Source organism: Amphiura filiformis, chromosome 17 (assembly GCF_039555335.1).
Source record: "Amphiura filiformis chromosome 17, Afil_fr2py, whole genome shotgun sequence".
NCBI lineage: Eukaryota > Metazoa > Echinodermata > Ophiuroidea > Amphilepidida > Amphiuridae > Amphiura > Amphiura filiformis.
Window position 1 is genome coordinate 27,761,527 of NC_092644.1, and position 21,188 is coordinate 27,782,714.

The window sequence follows — 21,188 nt, forward strand, 5'->3', positions numbered from 1 at the left end:
TAACATGGTGTGTGAGCATGGTGAAAGACTCATTATTGATTAGGCGCGGACATATTAAAGGCACAGGTCCTTTGCGTGTATAGCAGAAAATTATAATAGAATGTGTGAATAGAATGTTTGGAATTTTGCAACTAAAATACTAACTGCATTCTGCATTATGTATTTATTTATTTATTTATTTATTTAGGCCTATGCCTATTTATTTATTTACTGACTTATTTATTTATTTTATTTATTTGGTATATTAGTTAGTAGGCCTAGTTTAATAGTAATATTCCATGATAGGCCTACGTCGGTTTATTATTGATTGTTGATAACTTGACAACTTGATTAATTGATCGATTGATAGTCATTTCACATTATATTCCTAGTTTATAGGCCAATTTGAATAGCATCGTACATATAAATAGACCTATCAGTATTGATTTATTCTATTCAGCAATATCAAGGATTACTATCAAACTTCTCATAGCTAATTGTCAGTTGGCTCAGTGGTAACGCAGTAGGTTTTACAACACGGAGGTCCCGGGTTCGATTCCCAACTCTGCCTATTTTTTGCAAGGCTGAGAAAAAAATGAAATTTCTGGACTGCAAACTTATTTGGCGCGCGATCTGAGCTGGTCCTTTTCTGGTGGCTGTGTCTGTTACAGGCACACTCCCTCTGCATCCAAACCAGGTTCATGCTCATTAGACCTCCCTTAAATTGTAACAAAAGCGGCGGAGTCCATTATAATTTAGGGTGTCGGGGTATGATTCACATTTGCAATTGTACCCAATTTGGACCCAAAACATAGTGTCTATCGTGCTAAAAAGTAATATGCCCATGCCAATTATTGCTTAATGTTTTCTTCTGTAGTAATTTTTAGGGGTGGGGTGTGGGGGAGGAGGGAGTTTCTCTGGCCAAAATTTAGGGGGACGTGTAACCACGAACCCCACCTCTGTCGCCTATGTGTTGTAAAGAAAAGGAAAAAAAAGTTGGAAACATACACAGATTTGCAATACATTGTAAACTGTTATACTGTTATATTAGATCAGTTTTATGTTAATTACAAATATTACTGTAACATAATTGAATCATGAAAATACATAATTTAATAATTTAAAGGTTTCAGCAATAATAAACATCAATTAGCAAAGGTGATTTTGACTCGATCGAAATAAATTAGAGCCACGTTTACCAAACACAAATGACCAGCGAAATAAATTACAAAAAGTACCTTTTTCTTCATATTCATTTTGTCCCTTTCTTTCCGCCATCTTTGTCGCATGAACATGATAAAAGAACCTCGACGAAGGCCGACACGAGCTACCAAGAGTTTACGAAATTTTGGGGTCAAGTGTTTAAAAGGTTATTGATCCCGAACTTGGGTTGGCATTCTTTTGATGAAGGTCAAGGTTGTGACCGAAAATGTGAGGTACGTTTCGTGTTGTGATTATAGGTTTAAATAATTAATTATGATAAAAGAAGAACAAATATCAAACGCGAAGTAGATAGATGAATGATGCAATCACAATTCCTACATCAAAGCAAATTGTAGAGAGAGAAATATGTTTTGTTCTTATCTGACAACGGACCACACCCATGAAAACAAATTTGCTACCATCCTAGTTTTTAACACGTACCTTGTCGTATTGGACAAAACTTTTCTAAGCTCAAGAATGAGCGCACTCAAAACATTACCAAAAATTTGGATTCAACTATTTTCTACCGGGTATAAAAGGTAGTGTTCCCAAATGTGTTTTTTTCCATAGAGCTTAACTTTTGTCTGACGTCATCTGTCAATCAAACTCGGGCATGGTTTGTTTACGGTATCGTAATGGTTGAATCCCTGAAGACGACGGTAAACAGCGTGCCTTATGGTTACTTTTGCACCATCAAATATACAAACTGTCTCAAAACAGCGTGCCTTATGGTTACTTTTGCACCATCAAATATACAAACTGTCTCAAAACAGCGTGCCTTATGGTTAATTTTGCACCATCAAAATATACAAACTGTCTCAAAACGGCGTGCCTTATGATTAATTTCGCACCATGAAATATACAAAATGTCTCAAAACAGTTGCTTTTTGCGTGGTAAAAGTACCGTGATTTTTCGCCGATCGGACCAAATTAATCAACCTTCCTGATTCAACCTACTAACCAATCATGGGTTGCGGGGAGTTAGATTGACAATGATTTCAGACTTAAATTCCGTCTAAGGTTATAACCGCACACTTTTATCAATATCAAATCGTCTCAATGGATCTTGTCACGTTATGTCCGCCCATTACAAGTTGGTTAACCTTGTCTTTAAAATTTAAATTTGTACATATACTGTACATACATTTATAGTTAATTAACATATACATTATGCAAATAGGTGTATCTATTGTCTCAAATAACGTTGTTAGGGGCTGTCATTTTGCCTAAAGAGACGGGGTATCAAATATATTGGGAGGTAATAATGAATTTTTTTGTCATAAAACATGACAGCTCATATACCGATTTCCCGACTTTGTTAAACAATTTGTTGTATTTTTGGTCTAAATGTGCAGAAGGGGGAGTCGTAAAAACCCCGAGATAGGGGTTATACATATTGGTCACTGAAATATTTGGGACCCCTTTCAAAGAAAATGACAGCCCCTTTATCGTGTTACAGGCGCGGCGCTAGCAACTCGACCTTGTTGTTCTATCTAAAATTTTATGAGACAATAGTTGCACCACAGTACCTACCTACAAACAATACCTTTATTTTCGAAATATTAAAAAAAGATTGATAATACTGTAAACGTCTATTTCAATAAATATAATAAAAACACAGCTACCAATTACGCCGTGATTATTGCTTAATGAAGATAACTATTCTTTAAGACGCCATTGCTACTTTCTGGTATCAGAATCTTGACCAGAAGCGTCATTGTTAATAATTTTTAGATCAGTTATATCTTTACTTTCAACTGGTTTTTCGTATTTTTCTTCGGCTAATACGAATCCTATGTTGACATTATCCCCGTTAGCCATTACTCCTGCCTTGCCATTGGAGCAGTTGTGTTTCTCTGGTTCTTTCTTCTTATCGTGGGTCACTTTGGCTTCTTTTGCTTCCATATCGCGGGCTTTCAAGGAAAAGCTTCCAGATGGGACTGTTATAGCCACTGATTTTGAATTTACGGCATGCTTAGAGTTGTCTTTATAAAACAAACCGCAGCAACTAAACACCATTTTCAGTTGATAGATGTACGCTTCACGAAAGTTACGATTAGTAGCCGCATATATCAAACTGTTCGAACTGGAGCTGGAGTGAGCCAATGCCGTTGCGAATATATACACTGTACGTCCCCAGTCCCCATCCTGGTCGAAAAACATGAGGAGGGTGTAAGGTAACCAGAACAGAGTATAACATATCCAGATGATAAGAACAGACTTGAGTAAACGGAGGTCTGTAGTGCGAATTGCGCTTCCCAAAGCGGTACCATCTTTCCTTTGATGAGCTCTCAATTTCTTCTTCACTGCCCGAGAGTACATAAGTATGCGAATGTATGAATAAGTCAGAGCAATGAATGGTATTGTTATAAGAAAAACAGCGAAGTAGACGGAGTAGCCAAAGTTAGCGCTAAAATCATAGGTGCAAAAGAGAAGCCTCTGATCAAATCCATGTCGACCCCAACCGATTAAGTTGGGAAAGTCAATGAAGAAAGATATAACCCATAGTGTGAGGATAATGTACGGCACTGTCTTCTTGTTGAAGAGATTCATGTACAGATTACGATGACAGATGCCGACGTAGCGATTAAGAGCAATGGTCGCGATACTCCACAAGGAACAAGCGCATGACGTAATGCAGATCACACCGAGTAATTCACACAAAATAGGTTTGCCTTCGAAGACCAAACCTTTTGTGCAAATGCCGAGAATGGTGAAAACGTCGACGACTATGACAACGCACAAATCGGCTGCGGCAAGATTGACGACGAAGACATTGCTCAAAACTCTCAGCTTTTTGTGAACAAAAACGCTACCTATGACTAGGATGTTTCCAACGAGCCCCAAAATGCACATAAGATAGACAAGGATCAGATAGTACGTGTTTACGGGGTAATCGTGAGCCCATGGTGATATCCGGGTTGGTTGCGTCTCATTTGGCATGTTAGGTGTTTCTGACATGTTCACGGGTGATTCAAATGACGATACGAATGACGGCTGAGATCATGCAGCCATGGCAGCTGTCAATGTTGTTGCAATACGATTACTTTGACTCACAACGGTATATTGATATTCATCGTGAAATTAAATAAGACTAAAGCATAGCGACGGTATAACAAAAGATCAAATAGCAAAGTCAAACGATCTTTGAAACTCACTGCACTTTATAGCTTGCGAAACTTTCTACTGGATTGCTTTCAAACGGTATTCTTTTGCAATATATAGTAGATAATAACATATATGATCGCCGGTCAGTACTTATCATCATTTCATAGCAATTTATCACGCAATAATATCTTAAGTATCATTATATTTATTCTTCACTAGTCATGTGTGGCAATAAATACTAAAAGCATCATTGTTTTAAAGATGCTACGATTATATTAACTCGCTTGAAAGAAAAACAGGTAATTACATACACTTATTGACTTTTTTAATATCGTTTATAGCTTTAAACCATGTGTATTTGCACGTATTATTATCATTATTGTCCACTTTTTGTAAGAAAGATAGATATTGTACATCAATTGACTTGCCTAGTCTTCTGTATAATAGTAAGTCATGCCTGCACGTATTATTTTACACTATTATATCATAATTATATTATCTTAATCTTAAAACTCATCTTTTTCTTCATGCTTTTCCGGATTCACAGATGTAACTTGTTTGTCTTTATTGTTTCTGAGCCTTGAGTTCAGTCTTGCGCCTAATAAGATGATCCCTCTATTATTTACTATTATTAATATCAATAAGATTGCTTTTGCATCAGTAAAGCTTCGCCATCTGAACGTAGATTCGTGTTATGTAAGCTATTGTTGAAATACTAACAAGAATAAAAATTCTTTGTAGGGGGTGTAGGGGGGGGGGTAGGGTGGTGTGTGTAGGGGGGGTGTATGTTGGAGTGCCCATTCAAAGCGAGGAATTGTGAAAGATCTACGCATACAAACCGAGGAAAAATAACATATAGCGAGGAACTATCGAGGACTATAAAGCGAATATTTCTATATTATTAGATAGACAGACCTCACTAGGTATGGGGTGTATGAAACACACTTATAAGCTTTCCTCGCTTTATATGGGTGTGGTACAGTGTGTAGTATGGATATCCGCGGTATGTGTATGTACAGAACTTTTGTGTATGGGGATGTGTGCACAGGGGATGTGTGCACAGTGGTTGTGTGTGAAGTGTGTTTCAATGGGCTTCCACGTAATAGTGTATTTGATACGCCAATTGCTTCCATCGTTTTAGTGATCTACCGTAAAATCTCGATAGTTTGCATAATTATGTGCTTAGTATAGAGTGCGTTTAAAACATGCAAACATGAAGTGACCCATCCATAAAAGTGTAAAGGGTTTTGAGCAAATCATCGATACACATACTTTAGTAGTTATATACGAACAAGTAAACCTACAAATTTGTGTCTCAACCCCATTAGCTCAGTTAGCTTTGGTACAATTTCATGTTTTGAAAAGCACTCGATAGTAAGCACAACATAACTATCGAGTTTTACGTTTACTTTGAATTCGCCGATGGTAATAATAATCTTATTGAAACTATTAGTGCTTAAATACTATTTAATTTGAAGCAAAAAATAGATTACTTCAATTTACTTGTGCAGCTTTTCTTCAATATTCAACCATATATTGCATATCGTGTTTGTGTCCCGGATTTGTGTATTCGTTTTTGGGCACGTGTCCGTGTTTTATGTAGGTATGGGGTGCGTATGTGAAGTGTGTTTGATCGTTATTCTACGGTGTTCATGCTTTGTTTCTTAGTAGCCAGACTATTAGCAGAGCCGGTAACATTTTGTGAAATATCAGACAACCCAGTGCCACCAGAGCTGCTGTTCATTCCCGCGCTCTTTTTCGTAGGTGCGCGCCCGCAGCAGAAAATAAGTCGGAGAAATTGAGCGTAACCCTCTCTGAAATTCTTATTAGTGACCGCGTAAATGATGCTATTGGTACTTGAGCTCAGATGAGCTATAGCGATGGAAAATATGTAGATCCAACGAGGCCACTTGGCTTCGAAATCAAATAAAGCAACAAGGGAATATGGTACCCAGAGAATACCAAAGACAATCCATATGGTGAGGATTGACTTCAACAAACGCATGTCCGTGGTTTTGATGGCCATACCAACTGGTACATCAGCATTCTTCTGGACGTTCTTCAAAGCTTTCTTAGTGGCACGCGAGAACATCAAAATACGGATATACGCGTAGGTTAACAAGGCGAAAGGTAAGAGAGACAAGAAAACCGAAAAGAAGATCGTGTAACTGAAATCGGCCAGGAATTCGTAGGTACAGAAGAGCGCCCTCTCATCGAAGACATGACCACCCCATCCGAAGAAGCTGGGGAGGTCAATCAGTGTGCACATGACCCAGAGTCCTATGATCATGAATGGTAATGTACGCTTGTTGTATATAGAAGGGTATATGATGCGATGACAGATGCACACGTAACGATTTGTAGCGATAGCAGCGACGCTCCACACGGAACATAAGCAAGATATGATGCATATGCTACCTAACATCTCACACAAGATAGGCTTATCATAGAAGAAAATACCTGCAAAATAAGTGTCAAAAAACGTTATGATTTTAAATATCTACTTTCATTTCCACGTACTACTAATTATTATTCATAGTAATAAAAACGAAATCAAAAAGAGAAAAGAAAGAAGAAGAAAAAAACCCAGAAACAATTAAAGAATTAAAAATAGCAGTAAATTCGTTTTGGACGTTCTTACTTCTTTTAACAAAGTCCAAAACAACATAAACTATTCAAAGCTCTAACGATCAAAAAATTAATGCATGATCCACCTTTTCAAAATCAGAACAAATTAAGAGAAAAAGTATATTATTAATTGTTGCAAAATCAACACAAATTACAACGTGTTCCAATAAAAATTTTGTTATGTCTCAGCAGTCAAAATTAGCTAAAATTAATAATCAATAATTAATTACTTAAATGTGGCGTGCGGATGAATTTTGTTAATATTTCAACCAAGCTGTTATATAAATGAGAGAAATTACACCATTTCGAAGCATCAGAACCAAAATTGTACTTTTGGCTATACAACTTGATCGATTTTAGTCATTTTAAAGCAGCATTTTCAGATGGCCCACAAACAAATAGTTCCTCGTATTTTCTTGCATCGCCCAGCCTTATTATTAAATAGTGATAATAACCATAATAAAGGGCACAATTTAGTAAATACCTAAATATTCATGTGGAACTATTATTGACATCAAATTACAGAATTGAATCGAACGCAATTTACACTGATATGTACGAAATAGATTGTACTGTCAAGCTAGCTCAATCGATAAGGCTATGGTGCGAGATGTTGCGGGTTTGAAACCCGTCAGTGGTTAAAACATTGAGTTAGCTTGAAATTCCCCTGGAAAAGGAACTAACTGCTAATTGTCTCGTTGTCACCCGTACGAAACTCGGGGAGCTGATCCTAGCTGCGAAGGTTTATTGTGGAATGTCTAGGGTTTGCGCGTCCCCGTGTTATTGTTTAATGGTTCATGGAATGACGTGGGGCCGTAGTGGACAGCAACAACCTGTTAAGTGTGCTGAGGCTTGTGGATCAATGTCTAGGCGTTGTGCCTGTGCGTAGCGCACTATAAACCACTGTGCTTTTTTTTTTAACTGTATGTTTCTTTTATTAATTATACGATTCCGGGATTTGGAGATACAGCAGAATAAAAGCATCCAGTATTTCTTTATTGGGACAAACTTTTTTCATTAACGTACTTAAAATAGAATGCCCCTGTAATACATCGCCGGATCTGCCCTACGTACAAAAAATGAATGGTAGTTTAGCATATCCGTTGTTATCGTCAATGTTTGTTTTTTTGTTCTTTTTATGTCCTGCTTTTATCCGCCAAATGCGCTTCGTGTTTGGTGTCCATTAAAAGGACATTTCGTGATCCAGAGCATCATTCCCCCACTTTTCTCCAAAAAAAGTTGAGATTCTATACCACTGGAAACCTCTGGCTATATAATGTTTGTGTACAAAAAATATCTTGCAGATTAATTCGTTTAGCAAAAATATCCTGAAATTTGAATTACGTTCTGGTACACCAGAACGAAATCATATGGAGCAGTGTAACACATAATCATGTGTAACTCGCAAACGCACAATCGGAATGAACTGAAATTTTGAGAATAAGCTTTTTCATAGATATCTACTGAAAAATGTTATAAAAAGATGATGCTAGGATCACGAAAATACTCCTTTATATCCGTCGGCAAGTTTTGTGCATCATCGTAAAACTTGAAACGGAGTGTGCTGAAAACACATGTTTGATAGTTATCTGATGTTCGTATTGTCCTGTATAATAAACTGGCCTCAAAAAGAAACTTATAATTTTTCAGAATGTCATATCTTAAAATCCTCTCCATAATAATGAACAAAAATTGCACACAAGATTACTTCAATACTCTACTCTAAACACATGTCAGTAACCAAGCAGTTATCCAACTGACACAACAGCAAAATGCATTGACATGGAACACCTTTATGGACCAAAATTCACATCCTAACAGATTTCTTTTGTTGGGATCCAATTATTCATGGTGTTTATATGATGCAGGTCTTCGGGAGGGTTCGCTGGTGCTGGCGACGATTGTATTACTGGCGAACAGGGGACGGATTTGTCGGAAGTTGAACGAATACATTTCGGACATACATGTACATAGGCCGCCTGCATGATTATTAACGGTCACAATGCATGCAGAAACGAAATTGGATGGGACGGTCATGTTCGTTGCAAATACGTTCCTGTGAGGCTCCCACCCAAAATATTCTGCCGGACTGGTCATTTTACCACCCGGATAAAATATTTTTGTATACGATGTACGTTGACCCAGTGGTATATGTGTGACAGAGGCAAATTCTTTGAGAGTGAACAAGATTGTTTCGTGCAGTTTGGCAGCAAACCTACATCAAATTAATCATTCGTTTATTTTCACTTTTCTTTTCACTTGTCTTTCGAAGTTGAGATATGTGTAAATATTACAAGCATTATTAGAATTATGGAAACGTACCTTTTGTCATCATACCGACTATGTTGAATGTATTGACGAAGAAGGATACGCAGAGATCTGCAAATGCGAGGTTCACAATGAAAGCATTGCTCAACACACGCAACTTCTTATGAACCAAAACTGCACCTATGACCAGTATGTTGCCGCAAATTCCCGTCGCTATAAGAATGAAAGAATAATACACATGAATATTTTTAACAATAGATTACATATAACATGTATAATATGTATTTTTGTTCTAGTAATAAACGAGTCTTTAGTTTTTTCTGCTTTATCACTGTTTATAGAACATTGGCCTGAGCACTGATGAAGACCTCAGTATCAATAGATTTCGATGTTTTTGCTAACTTGGAACTTTTTTCCGTGCATATCCGACACAAGTAAGCATTTAATAATAATGGGCTTATTTTACGTCTCCGAAACTCTACTCTACTCTAGTTTGATTAGTGACCTTAATTATACGTTTGTAGCAAGGAAATATGGAAATGTACCATTATTCCTATCAAATATACTTCAGAAACACAATTCACATGAATACAATGCATAAAAAGGATAGAAAAATGTAATCAAAAGAGATCTATGTTTTCGTGAGTTTGTCTAGGGGAAATGGAAAAAGACTTCAACGGGGTATTACGATAACAAAAAATTGCATATTCATCAGGAAAGGTGTGGCGAAAAACACTATGAATGTTTGTTTTTCATTAAGTACAATATTTTTGTTCTTCATATAATTCTTTCTAACCGACTTTCTTAGAATATGCATTTTATCTGCAAGTTAAGTCGGGTGGGTATATAAGTTATAAATGGTTCATATGTAATTAGAACTATTAACACTACAGAAATTTATATGACGAAAAAATAATGACCCAGCAAACACAAAAACGTTTTTACAATGTTTTAAATAGGTTATAATTTGGGTTTTGGTTTAAATAAAAACATCAAATATCGGTTTATATAAAATATTTTGTTGCAAACATTTTTGCCAAATATTTTGGCAACACTTACATAATATTACGTTACAATGCAATAGGTTATCAACGAATGTTTTTGAATGTTATGAAAACATTTTATACCCTTTACATGCCCTTTATATAACCCGACATTTAAACGTTTTCTGGCAACTTTTTCTAACCTTTTGCGAATAATTTCGAAAACGTTTTGTGTTTGCTGGGGATCTCTACATATCTAAAGTGATGAAAAACTTGTCAATCTTATGTTGATGAAAACACCTGTCTAGTAATAATATTCTCACTCCGCAGCAGTTTGGGTTCGGTCCCCTACCACCTATATTCGACTGCCGAAGGGCTCCATTCTATTACCTGGATAGGCTCCAGGATGTATTTTCGACAAAAGCCTGGTTCAATTAATTCCCCCACTGTTCTAAGCAACTAATATACATTATGAGTATTAAATTAAATGTTATGAATTTAAAACGGTTTATATCTACTTTATACAAAACCCTGCATTTTTACATGACATAGTGCCCACCTCTCGTGAAATGTTGCTGCCCCCCCCACCAGCAACATTTCACGGGTGTCGCTACACCTTCTCCACAGCGAGTATGTTACTTTTCAGCATTTAATAATGCCGGTGTCTATTTATACACCTGGGTGGAGAGGAGTAATCGAGATAAAGTGCCTTACTCAACAGCACAACACGATAGCGTCACCGGAGCTCGAACCCGCACACTTCCTTGAGTCGGAGTCCGTTCCGCTCGGCCACCGTGCTCCGTAGATCTACCTTACACATAAAAACGCAAGTACTAATTAAGGTTACTAACCTGACATAAGAAACATCATGGTAAGATAAATAGTATTCACTTTGTACTCATACGCCCATGGTGAAATCCTGTACTTGGTAGGTTCAATCCCATCATCACCTGATAGAAGAGTTGTCAACATGTCGACACCAGATGAAGCAGTCGTTGAAATGTTTGCCATATTGTTCGTGATCCTTGTGTGATTTATTGCAAGTAAAGTGATAAGCGCTATCGGTATCTTCAGCGTAAGTAAGAAATTTTATGTAGAAATCTCTTTTAATATAACGACGTTACACGCTGGTACACCTTCTTGTCCTATTTCTTTGTAAATTACATAAATGTCACTATCAGAAACCAATCATGACGTAGGATTTGGATCACGTGTTGAAGTTTGGATATTTTGTGTTAAATATGTGATTTATGTTGACTGGCGCTCTTAGAATGAGGCGTAAATCTTTGCACCAGATTTGAAATAATACAACGTGAGAGAGCCCACAGAAAAGTATTATGTCACCGTTGTGTTGGTAGGTAGGGAAAGCAAAAATAATATGCAGCGACATAATAAGATGTAAGATAAACATAATTATTTCATTAAGATTAAATACTGGAATTTGAAATAATATTTTTCTAATCATACCGTTTCCGTTCCATTAAAAATATCGACGTGTATAGCAACAAATAATTACTTTGGACCGTCATGCAGTCATGGTATTAAATTGGCCGTTATGGTTATTATAGTCATCGAAAAAAAAAAACAATCTACGAGAGTCATTCAAAAAGTTGCACATCTCAGTTTCTGTATTTAGTAGCTCTTTCATATTTGTGATTGTAACCTAAGGTCTTAGATAGCTTGTTGTAGGCGAAGTTAAAATGAAATTAGGATTCGGAGTCGCGGAAATGCTGAAATCTGTACATAATATACAAAGAAGTCATAGGTAGACTGAATTTAGGTGATCATAAAATACAATTTGGTCACTTCAGTTGGCTTAAATTTAAGCTTATTTAAAGGGAATCTCCGGCAATCACAACATTATGCCTTATATATAATAATATAATGATTAACTAATTATCAAGCACGAATCACGTAGTTTTATTTAAAACATACTCATAGTGGCTATAAAAACATCCGTCTCTCAACACGCGATATTCAAAATTCCCGGGCGCCGAAATTGTCAAGTGCAATGACGTCCCAGTAATACAATGAAGGCTGACGACAATTGAGCACAAACAACCATTATGTCATTGCACTTAGACAATTTCGGCGCGGGAATTTTGAATATCGCGTGTTTAGAGCCGATTGTTTTTATTCGTTTTTATGGTCAATATGAGTTTGTTTTAAATAAAACCATGTGATTCGTAATTGATAATTATTTTTCTTACATATAAGGCATAAGGTTATGATTGCCGAGACTCCCTTTAATGACAAATATAATGAAAAATACTGAGAATTATATATATAATGAGAAAAAATCTGGTAAAAAACAAAACACAAAACACATAATTTCTAGCAAAGAAAAATACCAGAAAGGGACTGTACTCAAATTTAAAGCGATAATGTGCACCGTTGTTTGACGTGATCATTTATTAATGTTTTTAACAAAACTTTGGCCTACAAACTTTTCATTTTTGGATCTTTTCAATACCAACAGCTATTTTTTTTTTTTTGATCAACTTTTTGTGGTAAATTTTATTCTATAAACTGTATATTTGTGTGCAAATTGAGGGCGCTATTTTCATATATTTTAAATTGAATTTAGCCCAGTGGCAGTAATACGTGTTATTCCTTTCATTTCATGATAAAAAGCAGTTTGATAATTTCCTTGCTATATGTTACTTATTTTTATGATATTTTAACGTCATTATACAAGTGTAAAAATGCAAACAAGAATTAAGATAAATAGTGCATCAGTGCTACCTTTCTTCTATGTGTGTGATTTGTGTCAAGAATGGATTCCTATTTAAATGTTAGTTTTCACTGATCACATGGGCAAAACAAATGAGGTAAAAGGAAGACAATTGCTATTTCATTCCAGCGCCTACAATGCGTGTATTGCCGATTGTGTTATTATCATGAATGTTGGCGTAGCTTCACACAGCTGATACGAATAAACAAGGCATAAGCGATATGCCCACAGTTAATTCGTCAAGTCGTAAGACGAATAGCGATATGCACACAGTTTATAGGTCACTGATTCAATGATTCAATAATACACATGCACGCGATGTGTTTAGCTACCACTTGAACTTGGAATAAAACCGGAGATCTTTATTTTATAAAAACTTAAATTTTACTCAAGTCTTTCAGGTGGTATTTTTGGTATACAATTGGGTATTACAATCATGAAAAAGTATAAATTGAACAAAATTGAGGGTGTCGCTGTTCAGCAATTCAAAAATTATGGCTTTAATGTTTTTCTAAAAATATTTAGGCAGAAATGGCCTTATTAGAGAAAGGGCTAGCTGGAAGCCTTTTATATCTGTTATTGAAATGGCACTTGGTAATTGAACACCAAGGAAACTAAATTGGTGACAAAAAGTGATTGGATATCTTTATGTTTAACTTTCAGCTCGAGACAGAACTTTTAAACTGAGGTTTAAGGTCAGTTTATACAGATGATCTCCATGTAGATTCTCATGTTCTGAAAGACTGCAAGACATATGTGACGTGATCAAGCAAAATCAGTCGGAACTCGGAAATATTAAATTTTCAGTTTCATATAGGATAGTAAAAAGCATTTACAAATGTGGATTTTGCAGAAAACCCCATTGAAATTGAACAACCAGTTCCAAAGATATGAGCAATTTAAGGGGGGGGGGGGGAATAATCCCATGATTTTCATCAGTATCCCTCCTTTTTTTTGTTGCAAATTTATGAAGTACATAAATATGTCCATCACCTTATGTCCTGAATTTATAAAATATCTCTACATACAAAGTGCTTTAAAGCTAAAAATTTTCTGCTTTACAAATGCTAAATTCCGCTTTTCTCCGCTTTGTAATTTTAGCACATTTCTGACATAATAAAATTTCACAAGAATCTTACCAAGAATAAACTGATCGGGTATCATGGCTGCAATGGGAGGTAGGACATGCGTTGTACGGTAAATTTATGACGGATTTTACTTTATTTTGATGAATTTTGAAGACCCATTTCATTTACTATTTTATTTATATCTTTTCAATTGTATTTTTTTTTCTTTTTCTAGGTCATTTTTGCTTATTTTTTTAAAAATTTTTTTCTTAGAAATGCGTTTTCCGCTTTACCTCCGAATTCCGCGATTTTCGCGGAATTTCTGCAACGCGGAGAATTCTTGGCTTTACTTTAAACCATTTAAGTAAATAATTTTGGCCCTATATATTTTTTGTTTACTGTATCCTAGTGACTCAGATGTGTGTTTCATAACAAACCATAATTTATTCTTTTCAAGTAGAGTATATGAATAGAATACATTAAATCATTTGTTATACTATCTATAGAAATGTACTCAGCGATGCATGCTAAATAACACTGAATAAATTAAATAGGCTCTTCCACAATGGATGCAAGAGCCAATTTAATACTATGTACCTTCTATAATGTGTTGTTAGGAAAAGAGATTTAAAAAGGCTATAGGTCATCAGAGGTCAGGTTATAGGTCACTTGGTTCAGGTCAAATTTAGGCATCCATTTTGAATACATGTGATAATCTGTGATATCATAATGAGGATTTTGATATTTCGTCTTTAACTGGATATATATTGAAGAGGTGTGAGGTTGATCTACTAAAATACCTTGGGATGTAAATGGTGAGTACAATTTAGATTGCCTAGTTGAGATGGATGGAGAACTAAATATAAAATAGTTATCAAAATCATAAAACGAAAAACTACCTAATATGGTGGTATAGGTGACAAGAAATACAATTTTTTCAACATTGCTGTAGTGTGGTTGTGATAACCCGTTACCTATGGCTTTATTAAGTTTCAGTAAAATAATGTCGCAAGTTAAAAACACAAAATATACATAGCTCAACATTGAAAATAGAAGCATTTTAACCAGTTCGTTTTTTGATAGATGTGGAGCACCAAGTTCATGAAGTCATAAAAGAAATCAGGAACCACTTATTCCCATTTTACATATCAACATTATTTCTCTAAATTTTAACGAAATCCGTTCAAAAAGGAAGTGAATTCAAAACATCAGTGATGTACCACCTTTTGGCTTCTACCTTTAAAAGCATGTAAGAACGAGAAGATTTGCCCCTTCTTTTTGCATACCGCTTTGTCCAATTTTTTTCTCATTTCTTCACAAAATGCAAAAAAATGCAAAAAAATGCAAGGAAATGTTTTCTATGTTTGGCTATATCTCTAAATCTATATTTCCGAGTTCCGACTGATTTTGGTTGATCGCGTCACATATCAGTAAAAATTGGATGCTGGTATGTAAAAATGCATTTTACTATTGTTCATCTTGCTGTTAGGTTACACATTCGATGTTGTTTAAGCATAATCACAACACTTGTATATCGAGCTGGATTGGAATATAGTTTTGTGCGAGACACATATTCAAAAATGGTCTTGTTTTGACACAAGTCAGTCACGCTTAATATCTATTGTGTCTTTGATGACATTGAGATATTGGTCAAAGTGATCAATAATGGTATGTTACACAAATAGTGCTATTTACTGAGTTTCCACAAAATATCTAATTTGTCAATGAACATAAAAAGGGAAATATTATAAAGACTGCACAAAAAGTACCGCAGCCATTGTAAATACGTCTATAGCTATAGATCTTATAACCGTTTTCACAATATTGTGAAAATGAGGAGAATGTCATATAAGTTGTTTTAGGGCTGATTTACTATTCCAATCATTATGATTATGTTTTCTTAAAATGGTTGCTGATCGAAAACGCTCTGTGAAAGCTATCCTCACTGGCATATTTTACAATGGTTGTTTAAAAACCACCATTATTGTTATCCACTTGACTTTCTTACGTTTGATCTACATCAAACTAATCCACATCAAATTAAAGCTGATTAACCCTAGAACTACTGAGCCGTAACACGGACGGACTATTTAAAAAAAATAGTTTTCTTCTATAGAGGTTATCCACGTTGCTCATGTGTGACTTCTAAGAAAAGGTGCTGGTTCCCGAAGAATTCCTCATTCAAACCAATTCAATGCACGACCTCGGAATTACCTGCATGACTTTGGCGGGCTATTTTGAAACAGTCATGGTCTAGGAGTATAGGAGTCGCTGATAGGATATGTAACCTATTGATGAATCCAATTTCACGCATTCCTACAGCTCAATGGCAGCCATAGCCGCGACGGGGACCCAGCTATCTCACCTAAAATGTGAAATGATGCGGCCTTGAAGGGTATTTTAAACTGCATTCTATCACCCGTGTTACACGTAGACAAAAGAATGATGACAGTTTAAAACACAAAAGAATCTAACATTGAATTTTAAGCGGGTTTAATCCACCCAATTGGGCACTTACAACACCTGTTTCGTGCATGCGGGGACCCGTTAATGGCCCACCAAATCCTGACCATGACTTGGCTCGTTGGATTCGTCTATAGAACACGGATAACCCCTATTCCTATGGTAGTTAATCAGATTATTACGTCACTTCTACGGCGAATAATACGAAGGTAGAATGATCGTCAGCGAAAGTATAGATAAGTCACGCTCTGCTACTAGAAATTCATCAGTGACTTAAGCAGTATGCAGACTCCGAGTATTAGACGTACAATATTGTATGTAACATATGTAAGTTATTTAATCTATTGCCATTCTATTTCCAGTAATGTTTAAGTTCTAACGAATGTTTGATGACGTAAAATCGATAATATGTTACGTATAATATCTGGTAGAAATATTATTATTATCGATTTTACGTTACCAAACATTCGTTAGAACTTAAACATTACTGGAAATAGAATGGTAATAGATTAAATAACGCAGATATGTTACATACAATATTGTACGTCTAATATAGAGTCTGCATACTGCTTTACGATGAATGGAATTAGAACGGATTTCAAAAAGTTAACAAAAAGGTCAATTTTTCTTTGGCTCTAAGTTATAAATTGGAAATCAAAGACTTAAAACGATACCATTTATATACAAATGCCACTTTGTGTATTTCAGCAAAAAAGAGTTTAAATGCCCATTCAGTGATTCGCTCATCCAGACCATCGTAAAAATCGTAAAAATGTTGGTACCTTTCTCATTGTCACAGATGTGCTAATATAGCTTGCTAATGGTTCAGCCGAAAGCCATGTATTTAAGACATAATTATTCATTTAAGGGGTACTACACCCATCGATAAATTTGTGTCTATTTTTGCATTTTTCTCAAAAACTAATAAAACAGTGGTAACAAAAGTTATGTATATTATAGGTGCAAGGAATCCAATTACTACACATGGAATTTCAGTGACCCAAGACAAGCGGTTTGTTATTTATGATCAGAAATAAGGTACCGCTAGGATGTACCTCGTTTTCTATCATATATACTGAACCGCTTGTCTTGAGTCACTGAAATTTCAGTGTAGTAATTGGATTCCTTGCCCCAATAATGTACATAACTTTTGTTACCAGTGTGTAATTATTTTTTGAGAAAAAGGAAAACATAGTCACAAATTTACCACATGGGTGTAGTACCCCATTAAATGAATCTATAATTTATATACTGATAAGTATATAAATTAGCTACATGTATTTGAATGGGGCTTCAACTCCGTCAATATTTCTGTTTTCTTCATTTTATGACAATTGTTTTCATTTCAAAAATACTAAATGACAATTTGAATGACATAAACTTCACTTTTCATCAATTTATAATCGATTTCAATTTTTTAATTCACGCTTAAATCAGAGGTTACATATGATTTTGCATCCAAATAGGCGTGGTCTTATGTCGCCAATAATCAACTACTTTCAGTTTTAATGTGTAGTTCTTTGTTTTAAAATAAACAGGTCGTGGATTGTATTTGAATAGTATACTAGATGTTAAATGTTCAATTTATTTCCTGCCCTTGAAACTGACGGTATTTCTTTGTTCAACATTTTGCCGTTGTTGTAACTGAATGGCCAAAATGCTTACGTATTGTCATTTTAAATAATACAATATTGCTGCATTTTAAGTACCTTTGATTTTTAAACCCCTTTCACTGAAGCTGAGAGGGTTAGATAAAAGATGAATAAAAACCACTGATTCAAAATTAATAATTTGGTCTATATAATGTGGGTTATTCTTCGTTAATCTGGGTCAGCAATTAACTATGAAAACTTCATGTAGTGACATAGAATCAAACAAATTGACTAGAGTAAGCCACTAGGTAGTCAAGCTATATTTGATTAGCAATTGCATTAGGTGCTGCACATGCTGAAAAGGCTATGGATGAAAAACCAGTCACGAAGAGAACTTTTACAGAGCTTTTTCTTCGATCATCAATTGCATTAGATATAATATTGAGCACACTGACTATTTAACTCCCCAAACGTGGTAAAATTGTTCATTCGAATTGGCTTTCGCGTATGATGCGTGCTTATTAATGCAGTTAGCTATGATCACAAAGACAGATTTTGCTTGCACTATTACAAAAATGCAAGGATGTTACTGGTATTTATTACACGGAAAATGCAGGATACAGATACAGATACATATATAATGTCAATATAACAAGATCATAATTATGTGATGTGATCACGAAAATCAGTCGGAACTCAGAAATATTACATTTTGATTATCTTATATGATAGTAAAAAGCATTTACAAAGCTGCATTGTGCAGAAAACCCCATTGAAATTGAGCAACCAGTTCCACAGATATGAGCAATTAAAGAGTTTCCAAAACAACAGGAAACGAAAGGAAATAATACCTTTGTTTAGCTATATCTCAAAATCAATATTTCTGAGTTCCGACAGATTTTGCTTGATCGCATCACATATTGGTATTGTTTAAATATTATTATGCTCCGGGAGTACTTTTCAGATCAACATTCGAAACGGTTATTTATTATGTTCCTGGGGCATTTCAAAAACGACTAAGCTATAACATTAGGCTAACGAAGGGGCTATTTTTACGTGTCTCCTGGCACGTTCGTGCAGTGAGATTGAAAATCCGTGTAGTGACAATTAAAAACCCGTGCTTAAAATTTGGAGTAGAGATGCTTGGTGGAGCCTTTTTTGTCGGTAATTTTCAAGTAAAAAGTTCGGTAGGTCTCAGCACTCAGCACTGCATCAACGCTTCAACATCCCTTTTCTTGAATACCTCATTGCATTGGGCTCGATGCATACTGAAATAGTTTGGGAACCGCTACCTTAGAGCAGGTGTTACTGATCAGCAGGGACAAATGATTTGCGCGGAAAATAAAATAGCTATATGCGCGAAAAAAAGGCAAATTGCGCGGAAATGCGTGGGAAAAACAGCCAATTGCGCGGAACTTAAAACTCACACAACTTGTGGCAATATCTGACCACTTTAGGCATTTTGGCGGTAATTTATATCTGGACCTCCCACAATTTTACCATTTTATACTTTTTACAAAGTAAAAAAACAAACAAAAAAAACCCCTCAAAAAACAAAACTAAACAAAAACCCCCAAAACAAAAAAAACAACAAAAATAGTGAATGAGCAAATGAGTAAATGAAATTGCGCGGAGAAAGGAAATTTTAGCGGTTCGTCACGCGATTTCGCGCCGCGAAAATCGTTGGACACTAGCATTACTGACCACATCGCTCAAGAAAATCACATCATAGAATGGGAAGGGGCAACAATCCTCGACAAAAAAATCAAATGTATTCCCCAGCAGAATAAGGAGAGCAATCCACATTCGCAAAAAGGGGGCCAAAGCAATCAACCGTGATGAAGGTCTGGTTTCTCTCCATCACGTATACGATCCGCTGCTGAAAACAAAAACATCGTCACTTCCGGGAAATGTGCACAAGAAGTTTCACGGGAAAAGCAATGGACCAAGTCCCTTGTCAGCCCAAATGTACTCAGATTTAATAAGCAAAAATGTTTTAATTATTTGCAAAGTTATTACAACTTCGGCGCAGGGATGAATATCACATAGTAGGCCTACACAATGGTATAGGAGGCTAAAATTGAATATATGAATACAAAACCCACCCAAGTCCATACGTTGGCCAAATTGAGTTAAGCATGGGAAATTTTTGCTATACATAGGCCTGTCATATGTATGAAAGAACAACTCAAATTCATCATCTGTGTCTATTGAGCATGTGAGAAATAGCATGTATGAAAGAACCACCCAATTCCGTGATTTGAGTCTTGTAACACATTGATTGAAATCCAGTATGTATAAAAGTCCACTTGTAACACATTCAAAAAAAAGGGTTTAATAAAGGAAAGTGTGTGGTTTATATTACATGGCAGAATGCTTATCAACATTATATATACCTGTGTGCTTTATTTTGTATTATCTTACTAGTCAGTGGACTTCGGGTATATATATAAATGCGCATATATAAATGCGCACGTGACATCTACAAGTCGCCATACCGTGTTCAACGATGTAAGGTACCCGGATGTGCACAAATTCCACACGCAAAAGTATAGGCAAAAATGACAGGTTACAAGGAAAATTAGTTGTGCAAAATAGTGGCATTGATTGCAAAGGGCAAAATAATTTGACCCGAAACATAAACTCTTTATTTGGATTTTCCATTACGGAAAAAAAAAATTATGACGGAAAAGCTAGATATAGCTGATTTAAAAAGTTATATTTCATTATTTCCGTGCTAAATGGGCGTGGCAATTGGCCATATTGATGACGAAATGTGATTCTTGCTGGCATTAAGGTCAGAACTGGGTAGCTGCCGATGATGTTATTTGATAATGTTTGCACGTAGGGAACTTAGGGGGCTGTCATTTTCTTCGGAAGGAAGGGGTCATGGATTTATTTATTTGGGAGTCAAGATAAGTATCCCCCCGCCAATGAACATAACTCTGACCCTAATTTTAACTCTAATTATAACGTAAATTGAAGAAACTATAACTTTAGCCCTTTTCGGTATAATGACCCTCTCAAACTAAATAGGCTAGATGTCCCCGCCCGACCTCCTCAATTCTAACTTACTCATTCGCTCGCAAATGGACAAAAACAAATTCAAAATGTGTTTTTAAGCACCTTTTTGTGTCCCCCATGCTAAATCGGTAATCTGTAC

General features: G+C 35.7%; 2 protein-coding genes across 2 annotated transcripts; both read right to left on the minus strand.

Annotated features, from left to right (window-relative positions):
* Positions 1–2,862: 2,862 nt before the first annotated feature.
* Positions 2,863–4,143, minus strand: LOC140137108 (melatonin receptor type 1B-B-like). The gene has a single exon (XM_072158765.1). It carries the CDS (start codon positions 4,141–4,143, stop codon positions 2,863–2,865), a length of 1,281 nt encoding a protein of 426 aa, XP_072014866.1.
* An 894-nt stretch (positions 4,144–5,037) lies between these two features.
* On the minus strand, positions 5,038–11,180 carry LOC140137109 (melatonin receptor type 1B-B-like). Its single transcript, XM_072158766.1, has 3 exons — positions 11,021–11,180; positions 9,241–9,399; positions 5,038–6,750 (listed from the first exon to the last, which is right to left on the minus strand). The coding sequence occupies exons 1-3, from the start codon at positions 11,178–11,180 to the stop codon at positions 5,927–5,929; spliced, it is 1,143 nt and encodes a 380-aa protein (XP_072014867.1). The 3' UTR covers positions 5,038–5,926.
* Between the last annotated feature and the right edge of the window lie 10,008 nt (positions 11,181–21,188).